This window comes from Pollachius pollachius, assembly GCF_949987615.1.
Source record: "Pollachius pollachius genome assembly, chromosome: 14".
Classification (NCBI taxonomy): Eukaryota; Metazoa; Chordata; class Actinopteri; order Gadiformes; family Gadidae; genus Pollachius; species Pollachius pollachius.
Genome location: NC_136947.1, coordinates 10,679,984 through 10,691,778, shown reverse-complemented (window position 1 = coordinate 10,691,778; position 11,795 = coordinate 10,679,984). Strand labels below are relative to the sequence as shown.

Below are 11,795 nucleotides of genomic sequence, written 5' to 3'. Positions count from 1 at the left end.
CCTCTGGGGGGGGGGGGGACATGTGCTGAGGCATTGTGGGTGATGTAGTCTTAAAGACATCTCCCATACATATATAGGACATCGATGATTAAGCGTCAGCTGAGCTTTGTGTTCTCCAAGATATTTCAGAGTTCACAGAAGAGGAGGTGAAGCTCAGAGCCCGACACATTTCCAGGAAAACCACAGCATGGCCGACAGACATTTTGAATAACAACAGAGCATGACTCCTCCTCCTCCTCAGGCAGGGCCTGGGTCTGTCGACATTAGCATGGCTAGTGTAGCACGGCTAGTGTAGCACGGCTAGTGTAGCACGGCTGGCAAAGCACAGCTAACGTAGCACAGCTAGCGTAGCACAGCTGGTGTGGCACAGCTGGTGTAGCACGGCTGGTGTAGCACGGCTGGTGTAGCACGGCTGGCGTAGCACGGCTGGTGTAGCACGGCTGGCGTAGCACAGCTAACGTAGCACAGCTAGCGTAGCACAGCTAGCGTGGCACAGCTGGTGTAGCACAGCTGGTGTAGCACGGCTGGTGTAGCACGGCTGGTGTAGCACGGCTGGTGTAGCACGGCTGGCGTAGCACAGCTAGTGTAGCACAGCATGCGTAGCACAGCTACCTTGCATAGCTAGCATATCACAGCTAGCTTGCACAGCTAGCGTAGCATAGCGAGCTGGTGTTTTCTTTTAATTGGTCAATGATAGTTTGACCTTTGGCTGAAATCTCCTTTTGAAACCTGGCAGCTTGTATCAGATGTTCTGATTGGCTGAGGACTGATGGATCAGAAATCAATATTATGGATCGGGACGGAGGCCTACCTTCTCTCCTGTGATTGGCTGCTCTGCGTCAACATTGGGCTCTGTTGGGAAAAAGAGAAAGCATGAGAGAGAAAGAGAGAGAGAGAGAGAGAGAGAGAGAGAGAGAGAGAGAGAGAGAGAGAGAGAGAGAGAGAGAGAGAGAGAGAGACTATCTGTCTTTGGGCGCACTAACACTAGGCCATCTGTACCGTGCCTAAGTCCGTTTCACACCTGTACCGTGCTCAAGTCTAGATCGTTTGGCTAGTGTGAACACGCCAACCGTACTCAAGTACTGTTCAATTCTCTGGCCTGAGTACACTTTCGGAGAGGTGTGCTCAGGCCACGGTACAGATGCTAATGAGCCGACAGGCGCACGGCTACGCAACCTGAGCTGGATGACGTATAGTCCATGCGACCCTTCTTTCCCATTAAACAATAAACATGGTGGCAAGCGGTTCACGAGTGGGTTCACGTTGGTGCGATAGTGAAGTTGAGTTTTTGATCAAAAATCTTTCTTGGTTCACTGGAGAAGGCGGGGCTGCGTACGGAGTCTAGACCTCTTTAGAATAATTTGCATACTCCCAGATGTTTTTATTTTTTCATGAATGAAGACACCCGCATGCAAGAATGAGTTCACGTCTGAGTGTAGGCTACAAACGCGATTAAATATTTACAAGTGCGTACTTGAGTACGGTATAGGTGTCAAACAGACTTGGGCAAGGTACAGATGGCCTAGTGTGGGTGCGCCCTTTATCCCGTATCTGACGTGTGATATTTAACATGTGACCGGCCACAACATTTTAGGCCAGAACCACCCAGCCAATCACCTCGGAGCTCTGCCTCTTGTATGGGAGACCCCTCCAGAGTCCTCATGGTTGACACCTCCTCTACCTTCTCCTCCTCCTCCTCCTCCTCCTCCCCTCCTACACCCCCTCTCCTCTCCTCTCCCCCCTGCTCCTGCTCCTTCTGTTGCTCCTGCTCCAGGTCCCGGGGCTCCGGGACCACCTGCAGAGCGTCTGCGATTAGAGACGACAGCTGGTCCAAGTCCTCTTGACCCAGGGCCTCTGAAGAGAGGAGGAGAGGAGAAGAGGGGAGGGGAGGGGAGGAGAGGGGAGGGGAGGAGAGGGGAGGAGAGGGGAGGGGAGGAGGGGAGAGGGGAGGAGAGGGGAGGAGAGGGGAGGGGAGGGGAGGGGAGGAGAGGGGAGGAGAGGGGAGGGGAGGAGGGGAGAAGAGGGGAGAAGAGGGGAGGAGGGGAGGAGAGGGGAAGAGGGGATGGAAGGAGAGGGGAGGGAAGGGGAGGAGGGGCGGGGAGGGGAGGGGAGGGGAGCGGAGGAGAGGGGAGGAGAGGAGAGGGGAGAAGAGGAGAGGAGAGGAGGGGAGAGGGGAGGGGAGGAGAGGAGGGAAGAAGAGGAGAACTGGTTTGAGGAGTGGCAGCAGCAGTTAGAGACTGGTTGAGGATGAGTGACAGCAGAGGGAGATGAGAGGCACTCCTCCTCACTCACCGTCCGCCGGGCTGAGGGCGCCCCTGGCGGCCCAGCGCGGGGCCCCTGCCAGCTGCAGCAGCCTGGGCCGTGAGCCGTCCAGCCCTGTATGGCTGTGGAGGGGTCCGGGTCCTCTGGGGCCCTCAGGCACGGACAGGTAGCTCCTCAGGGCCTGGACCAGGAGGTCCCCCTCCCCCTGGGGACCCCGCATCCGGGAGGTCGACCTGGGACTCCCCGGGGCCCCGGGGGTCTGGGGGGCCGCAGGGATCTGGGGGGCCAGGCGCTGGAGGTAGGTCTGCAGGCTCCTGCCTAGCTCCTCCTCCACCGTCTCCAGCCGGTCGGAGTCCGGGGGGGCCTGGCCCGGCCTGGGGGGGCGGAGCACATACCCTCTGTTACCACCGGTTAACCCTCTGTTACCACCACCCTAGGATCGGGGGGGCCAGGGGCCTGCAGGTCAGACCTGACTGGGGATCGAACCCGCAGCCTTTTGTCTGATGGTCCGTCACCCTCACCCCCCCCTTCAGGACGGACCCCCTACTGACCAGACCCCCTACTGACCGGACCCCCTACTGACCGGACCCCGGACCCCCTACTGACCGGACCCCCTTCTGACCGGACCCCCTACTGACCGGACCCCCTACTGACCGGACCCCCTACTGACCAGACCCCAGACCCCCTACTGACCGGACCCCCTACTGACCGGACCCCAGACCCCCTACTGACCGGACCCCAGACCCCCTACTGACCGGACCCCCTACTGACCGGACCCCAGACCCCCTACTGACCGGACCCCCTACTGACCGGACCCCCTACTGACCGGACCCCCTACTGACCAGACCCCCTTCTGACCGGACCCCAGACCCCCTACTGACCGGACCCCAGACCCCCTACTGACCGGACCCCCTACTGACCAGACCCCCTACTGACCAGACCCCCTACTGACCGGACCCCCTACTGACCGGACCCCCTACAGACCGGACCCCCTACAGACCGGACCCCCTACTGACCGGACCCCGGACCCCCTACTGACCTGCTTCCGGAGGGGGGGGCGGGGGGGGTCCTCCGCAGTGTGGAGAGCTCCCGGTCCAGGACCCGCTGGGTGGCCTCGTCCTCCCAGGTCAGACCTGAACCACAGACCAGTACAGACCAGTGAGACACACAGCAGTGAGACCACAGCCCAGTGAGACACATAGCAGTGAGACCACAGACCAGTGAGACACAGAGCAGTGAGACACAGACCAGTGAGACCACAGACCAGTGAGACACAGACCAGTACAGACCAGTGAGACACACAGCAGTGAGACCACAGCCCAGTGAGACCACAGACCAGTGAGACCACAGACCAGTACAGACCAGTGAGACACATAGCAGTGAGACCACAGCCCAGTGAGACACATAGCAGTGAGACCACAGAGCAGTGAGACACAGACCAGTGAGACACAGAGCAGTGAGACACAGACCAGTGAGACACAGCCCAGTGAGACACGGACCAGTGAGATACAGAGCAGTGAGACACAGACCAGTGAGACACAGACTAGTGAGACCACAGACCAGTGAGACACAGACCAGTGAAACACAGACCAGTGAGACACAGCCCAGTGAGCTACAAGATTTGCACCGTTTCTTGTTTGCTAGTGAAACTACAGACCCACAGTGTGTAATGTGTAGTGTGTAGTGTATTGTGTGTAACGGGTAGTGTAGTGGATTTTGCGTAGTGTGTAGTGTATTTTGTGTAGTGCATTGTGTGTAGTGTGTAGTGTGTTGGAAGAAGGACTGCAGCAGTAGGTGATTCCTGGGTGTTTGTCTCCCCCCGGTGGTCGGCGCTGGGTATAGTTTGTCTTCCCTCAATGAAGTGGTGGGGGTGAATGAGTGAATGTGTTGGGAGGCGTGGTGAATGAAGTGGTGTAGTGAATGAGGTGGTGTTGTGAATCAGGTGGAGTGGTGAATGAGTTGTAGTGGTGAATGAGGTGGTGTTGTGAATGAGGTGGTGTTGTGAATCAGGTGGAGTGGTGAATGAGTTGTAGTGGTGAATGAGGTGGTGTTGTGAATGAGGTGGTGTGGTGATGAGGTGGGTGTGGTGAATGATTGAATGTGGACCCTCACCTCTGCTGGACAGTTTGTCCAGAAGGATCCGGAAGCGCTGAACCACGGCGGGAGAGACATGGTAGGTGAAGACCTCTGTCAGCGGGAGACGGTGGCACCGACCGAACATCCCATCTGACAACAGCAGGATGGTTAAACCAAAGTCACACTTCTTTAAACCAGAGTCACACCATATTCAAACCAGAGTCACACGTCTTCAAACCAGAGTCACACACCGTATTCAAACCAGAATCACAATCTTAAAACCAGAGTCACACGTCTTCAAACCAGAGTCCAACGTCTTTAAAGCAGAGTCATGTCCTCTTTAAACCAGTCACACGGTCTTTAAACCAAAGTTAGGGCACACTCACACTAGGCCACCTGTACCGTACTCAAGTACAATTGCCCCCCCCGCTGTGCTGCTGGCCTGTGCTCACACTAGGCAATCTCAACTGGGCCTCTGAGTAATGTTGCCTCTTGTACATCAGTCATCACGTCGTAATACGTCATCACCAAGCGTCCGCTGCTTAGTAGAACAACACAGAGAACACAATTGACACTTTACTGACTTTGTTGCTTATTTGGAGCCGTTCTACTCAGATACAGCCCTCTCTCACTGAGCGGTTTTACACTGCCAAATATGTCGTATTATGCACGCCTTTTTCGCGGCACGGTCCGCGCGTTTACACTCCCCGAGGTAAATTGCCTGCTTGAGTTAGAACCTCAATTTACCCTCCCGGACCTTGCAAACATTGGCGGTTTATTGGGTTTCATTATGTTGTGAATGCGACGGCTCTGTGGTTCCTGGGGGGGGGGGCTTGGGTAGAGTTGTTGCTGCGCTGTCTCCACAGAGACAATGCAGCGATATCATCATGAGCAGTTCTAACTGGAGAGAAAGTGAAATCCGCGAGCTGCTGATCATGTGAGAGAAGGTGATGCAGTCGTATTAAACAAAGACGTTGAAAGATGGTGTGATCTACGAGAGAGACGCAGAGGAACTGTCCTTACGAGGCTTTTGTCTGGATAAAAAACAAGTCGTCAGCAAAATAAAGAATATGTTGGCGTTTTTGCGCTTGTAAATAGTTAATCGCATTTGTAGCCTACACTCAGACGTGAACTTATTCTCTCGCCTCCTCCAGTGAAACAAGAAAGCCCTCGCTGTGACGAACGGGGGATTTTTGGTCATAAACTCAACTCAACCCACTCGTGAACCGCTTGCCACCATGTTTATTGTTTAAAGGGAAAGGGTCGCATGGACTATACGTCATCCAGCTCAGGTTGCGTAGCCCTGTGTGTGCGCGTGTCGGCTCATTAGCATCTGTACCGTGGCCTGAGCACAACTCTCCGAAGTGTGCTCAGGCCACGGAATTGAACTGTACATGAGTACGGTTGGCGTGTTCACACTAGCCAAACGATTCTAAAATTGAGCACAGTACAGGTGTAAGACAGACTTGGGCACGGTACAGATGGCCTAGTGTGAGTGCGCCCTTACACGTCTTTAAACCAGAGTCACACCCTCTTTAAACCAGTCACACAGTCTTAAAATAGACTAAAAACTATACTTTTTAGACAATATTTAAACCAGAGTCACACCAGACTAGACTAGATTAGACTGCATCAGACCAGAATGAACCAGTGTTGCCTAGTCTGGGTCTGTCCCTGGTTACCCCCATAGCAACGCTAGCAACAGGTACACAGCTGGGTAATGGACCACTGTAGCCTGCTGCTCTCCCATCTGTTTCCATGGCGATGCCTGTCATCCTCCACAAGGGCTAATCAGGGCTGGTTGTCAGGCCAACGGAGGAGGAAGCCTCTACCCTGCTGTTGTCATGGGGATAGGGGGGAATCCTCAAACTTGGTCAGCAGAATGGCCTGGGCCACAGTACCTAATGAATATAGCCCTCATTTTGAGTGTTTTCTAAGGTTCTGAGTGTTCTCTGGGTTTCTGAGTGTTCTCTGGGTTTCTGAGCGTTCTCTGGGTTTCTGAGTGTTTTCTGGGCGGCGGCGGGCGTGTTGACACTGAGTCCTTACAGGACTCTTATAACGCTCCTCCCAGCTTCCGGCTCCTCGGCTAACCAACACGCTCAGAGCTAACCACAGCTCTCACAGACAGACAGACAGACAGACAGACAGACAGACAGACAGACAGACAGACAGACAGACGGACAGACAGGCAAACAGCTGCCATACTGGTGGGCCACTTCCCCCCCCGAAAATTTATGAAAGTGAATAAATAAAAACATTACACGTAAATACGTACATTCATGTAAATAAAAAACAACATTCACCAGCTGCAGGAGGGCCAATATACTGTTGCCATGGTGATTCCACCCCAGTGTGTGTGTGTGTGTGTGTGTGTGTGTGTGTGTGTGTGTCTCTTACCGTTAACACAGACCTCGTAGGGTGAACACAGCTCATTCTGGAACAGACAGCCTGTTTAAAAGACGACACATGTTAACATAGCAAACATCAGCCACTAGCATCATGGCCGCCAGCTGTGGGCTCTCCTCTGTACCGAGTTGACAGAGGAGAGCCCCCCCCCCCCCCCCTCGTCTGACCACTCCAACGACGTTCACCCGCTGACGGTGACCAGGGGACGGTCGGTAGGGTCCTGGGGAACCCAAGGGGCCCGTTGGCCATCACGGGCCCCCAGTGGTCTGTCACCCACCACGGGACTACTGGGGGTCCGTCACCCCAGGGGGTCTGTCAGCAATCAGGGGTCCGTCCCCTCCCGGGGCCTTCACCCATCAGGGGTCCGCTGGACGGCAGAACCTTTCTTCTACAAACATGCTTAGAGAAGGTTTGAGGAGAGCATCTTCTGGAGGAGCGGCCTGACCCCCCATAGCAACAGATGGAGAGCCGGTTGCTAGGCTGCAGCATCGTCGCCTAGCGGCCCACAGACAACCACAGGAAAACACTACCTTTCCCAGAATGCTCCATGTTCTGGAACAGGTTCTGTATGTCAACACAACACAGCGTTATCTCTGTTACTATTGGTACGCCTAGAGCTGAAAGCGGCCCGTGAACACTGTGTGTGTGTGTGTGTGTGTGTGTGTGTGTGTGTGTGTGTGTGTGTGTGTGTGTGTGTGTGTGTGTGTGTGTGCGTGCGTGCGTGCGTGTCTCTGGTGGTGTAGCTTAGCAGCATTTTTTTGATATTCTATTTAAAAGGTGAATTTGTGTTCTACGTTACATATTGTTTTATCTTCACTCATCACATATCAATTGAGAGGGTGATGAGTTTCCCTCTAAAATAAATTTACACAAAACACGCCCCCCTTCATTCAGTTACAGACCGAGGTTTGTATAAAATGAAAACATGGCTCAGAGTCTCTTGTAGGATTGAACCAATACGTAGTGATAGATCGTTCTGGAGATAGATCAGATAACCTCACAGCCTCCTGGATGATGTGGTCATGTGACCTGTGATTAACCACTTACTAAATACCAAAGTGTTTCATTGAATATGAATATGGAGCTTCTGCTAGCCGCCGCGGCTAGGCTGTAGCTAACGAGCCCGTTATGTAACAGAGAGAGAGGTGCCCCCCTTACACTAACTGAACTAACCCCCCCTGGACACTAGACTCCTCTCCTAGACTCCTCTCCTAGTCTCCTCTCCTAGACACCTCTCCTAGTCTCCTAGACACCTAAACACCTCTCCTAGAGTCCTACACTTCTCTCCTAGACTCCTCTCCTTGTCTCCTACACTCCCCTCCTCGGATCCTGCCCTTGCCACTAGACACCTCTCCTGGTCTCCTCTCCTCGACACCTCTCCTAGTCTCCTCTCCTAGACACATCTCCTAGGATCTTCTCCTAGTCTCTCCTCCTAAGATCCTCCCCTGGCCACAAGACACCTCTTCTAGTCTCCTAGACACCTCTTCTAGTCTCCTAGACACCTCTCCTAGTCTCCTATGATCCTTTCCTAAACACCTCTCCTAGGTGGGTTTATTGGAGTAAATCAGATGTAGTGGTGGTGCACAGCACCATCACCTCCACCACACCACAGTAAATCAGATGTAGTGGTGGTGCACAGCACCATCACCTCCACCACACCACAGTAAATCAGATGTAGTGGTGGTGCACAGCACCATCACCTCCACCACACCACAGTAAATCAGATCTAGTGGTGCTGCTATACACCACCAATACATCTCATTTACTCGTGATGGACGACAGGACCCTGACTGCTAGCTCCATGCGCGGCGGCTAGTCCGCTAGCTCGTCATGTAAATATATAATATATATATGAAGCACAACACCGAGGCTCCTTACCGACGCTCCTCTGGGCGGAGGAAGAAGACCAGGCCAGGGAGGATGGGGACCAGGCCAGGGGGGCAAGCAGGAACAGGGCGAGGGCCAGCGGGGCCATGTCTCCTTCTTACTGAGCGTCCATGTCTCGACGAGGAGGTGACGGAACGAAACCGCGGCTCGAGGGGAGAAGTGGTGCCTAAACCGGGACAGAGAGCGCGGATACGACGACGAGAGAACCGAGATGGGAGCTGGATGCTGGGCGTGGCTTATCGCTCCTCGTCGCCAGCAGTGAGGAAGTGACGCCGAGCCCCGCCCCCCTGGAGCAGCCATCTGTCCGCTCCGCCAAACCTCCCCTATATTTACACACACACATATATATATATATATTAAAGACTCAAAGGCCCCTCACCCAAGCCATATGATGCAGTTACAAACACAGTGTTACCCTCTCAGCGGTTTTCAATAGGTGAGGCGCGCCTCCCCTGGGGGGCGCCAAAGAGCCACAGGGGAGGCGCGACACGCAACACGCAAAGAAAAGATACACATCTGTATGCAGCTCTATTGATATCGGTAATTGTGCGTGCTTGTATTAGTTTTAAAATGCATCGTTTCCTTGTCCCAAGTCACCAGAAGTCAGCATTAAGGGAGGAGAAAAAACGTAGGAAATATGATCCTGAATGCGTTTCTGGTTGTCTGTGGAGAGCGAGTTCCCCCAGATCTCCACAAAGGCTATGAAAGTCCTAATCCCCTTCACCTCAACCTACTTGTGTGAGTGTGGGTTTTCCGCACTGACCCTGATTAAAAACAAATACAGATCAAGGCTGCAGGTGGAGGACGACTTGCGTTTATTTCTCTCTGCAGTGCAGCCCCGCATCGAACACCTCTGCCATCAAAAGCGAGGCCTTATTGTTATCACTGATATGGATGATTAAATTGAAGGTCAAAGTTCTGTCTTGAATGCATAAATTGGGTGGGCCATAGGGTTGATGCTGCTTGTAGTACAAATGATGTGAGTATGGCGCATTTTGTTTGTGGTTTAAATCTGTGGTTTTATGTGGCTGAAATCGTTAACAAATTTGATGAAAATATGTGAATCTGTTCTGATCTCATAACATGCCGTTGTCGTTCATTGATCCGAGAGCTGTCCATTGTGCTGATTTCTTTCGAGACGATGTGCATCTCCTTCAAATGTGCGCTTAAGGCCCAGACACACAGTGCCGATTTCAGGCGTCGGGTGTTCAGTGATTTTAAAAGTAGCCTCAATTAGGCCTGCATGAAGTTGGAAATTATTTGCTTTTGCAAAGAATCGTTTATGAATGCACTTTTAAAAAAGTTGTGGAAATAAAATGTCTTCAAATACAATATTAAAAACCATTTACATTTGATTGGTTATTGAAAGTCATCATTGCCTGGAACACACAACAGATGGCATTTACTGAAGAGGAGTGTTAGGTCAGGCGGACGGGAAAATATATATATATTTTTGGGGGTGGGGGAGGGGGCTCGGCTGTCCTTACCTACTCTAAGGGGAGGCTCACATTCACCCAATTTGAAAACACCTGATGTAGGCTATAGGTCTTTTTACGCTGCCAAGCCGGTTCGGTCGCAGCTTGGCACGCCCGGCGATTTCACCTTCTTATCTCAAGTTTCCTGTGTAAAATCGAGGAGGTCAACCCCCGTTCGTCACGGCGAGGGCTTTCTTGGTTCACTGGAGAAGGCGGGGCTGCGCACGGAGTCTAGACCTCTTCAGAATAATTTGCATTATTGCATAGGCCTCCCGAATGTTTTAATTTTTTTATGAATGAAGACATCCGCATGCAATAATGAGTTCACGTCTGAGTGTGGACTACAAACGCGATTAACTATGGTCAGGGATGTTCGTTACTGTCTAGACACGGTCCAATAAATAGTGAACTTCATCACAGCCTCACCGAAGCGCACAGTGCTTAATGCAAACAATCGCAACAAAAAATGCCTGCAGAAATTCTCCGACAGCCGCTGGTCCCAGCATGATTCATGTAGTAGCCTATGTCTTCTTATTCTGTCATTGATCAATACAAGGACATTTCAATCACGATGGTTGAATTAAAATCAGAGGGAGACAGCAAGTGCAGCTCGAAAGTGACCTACCACACAAGAGCAATGGAATCATTTGATTTTATTATAGGCCTATATGCCTTGTGACGGGGCGATTGATCGGTACATTTCGGCTGCGCGTGTATTTTTGGAATTTTAAATTGCTGCAATAAATTATGTTGTTGTTGACTTCTAACATGTCTCTATCTTTGCTGTTTAAATCTAACAGTAGTCTATGAGTAATATATCGGCGGTAACCACTGTTTTTGGTTGCGGCATTCCGTGGTATTGGATGTGTTTAATAAAACACATCCAATACACGGAATGTCCGCTGGTGACGCCACTGAGGCTAAAGTAGGCTAACGATGGTCTTAGCATCCTACGAGTACCCTTTGACTCCTCGTTAGCTACGAGCGTTTTCACGACGTTCGTTACCAACAATGCTTTCGGGAAACGATGTGAAAACTGTGCGATGCTCGTACGACGCACTTCACGATCCACTTAGGCTAACGATGCTTTTGGGAAACGGGGCCCTGATCTTCACTATTTAACAAATAGTCCCCCCCCCGCCATGAAAAACATTCATAGTTCTGGAGTTATTGAGCCCCACATTTTATTCCTTCAATGTAAGCTAATGTGAGTCAAAAGTTAAAAATATGGAGTTAAATTCATGGCACAAGCTTGAATGTGTGCATAGAGAAGGCAACCCACCCAGCCATGGGGATACTCAATCCGAAATGCAGAATTGTCGATGGTAAAGGTAAGACATGGAGCAACAGCTTAACCCGTGGGGGTCATTGTTTGTCTCTGCTTTTGAGATAAATAATGGTGATGTAATGGTGTCCATATCAGGACATCACAATGGAGGTTGGCTGTCAAAACTGTCTTCAAAAAAACAGTTTTGTGCTATGACTTTAACCAAGGGTACCTTGCCACTGACTCTATATACTCCTGTTGGCGTATTTTATAGCACATGGAGTACTGGAGACAACTAGCTTTCAGTGCTGACGTTCCTTTCCATACCAAGATCATTGATTACTCCACCACAAACCGTTCATATAGGCTATACAATTTTTGTATATGCTACACGTGAACCTCCTAAGATGGCGCAATTTGAT

General features: G+C 51.7%; 1 protein-coding gene across 1 annotated transcript in view; it reads right to left on the bottom strand.

Annotated features, from left to right (window-relative positions):
• Positions 1–8,821, bottom strand: part of LOC307085794 (receptor-type tyrosine-protein phosphatase N2-like) — a 60,175-nt gene extending 51,354 nt beyond the window's left edge. The window contains exons 1-8 of the mRNA XM_079750660.1: positions 8,623–8,821; positions 6,736–6,786; positions 4,375–4,488; positions 3,302–3,395; positions 2,293–2,636; positions 1,618–1,854; positions 812–852; positions 1–3 (exon numbers count right to left, since the gene is read on the bottom strand). The exon at positions 1–3 is cut by the window's left edge and continues 281 nt beyond it. Coding sequence (XP_079606786.1) covers positions 1–3; positions 812–852; positions 1,618–1,854; positions 2,293–2,636; positions 3,302–3,395; positions 4,375–4,488; positions 6,736–6,786; positions 8,623–8,719 — 981 coding nt within the window. The 5' untranslated portion in view covers positions 8,720–8,821. The remainder of the gene's footprint in view (positions 4–811; positions 853–1,617; positions 1,855–2,292; positions 2,637–3,301; positions 3,396–4,374; positions 4,489–6,735; positions 6,787–8,622) is intronic.
• Between the last annotated feature and the right edge of the window lie 2,974 nt (positions 8,822–11,795).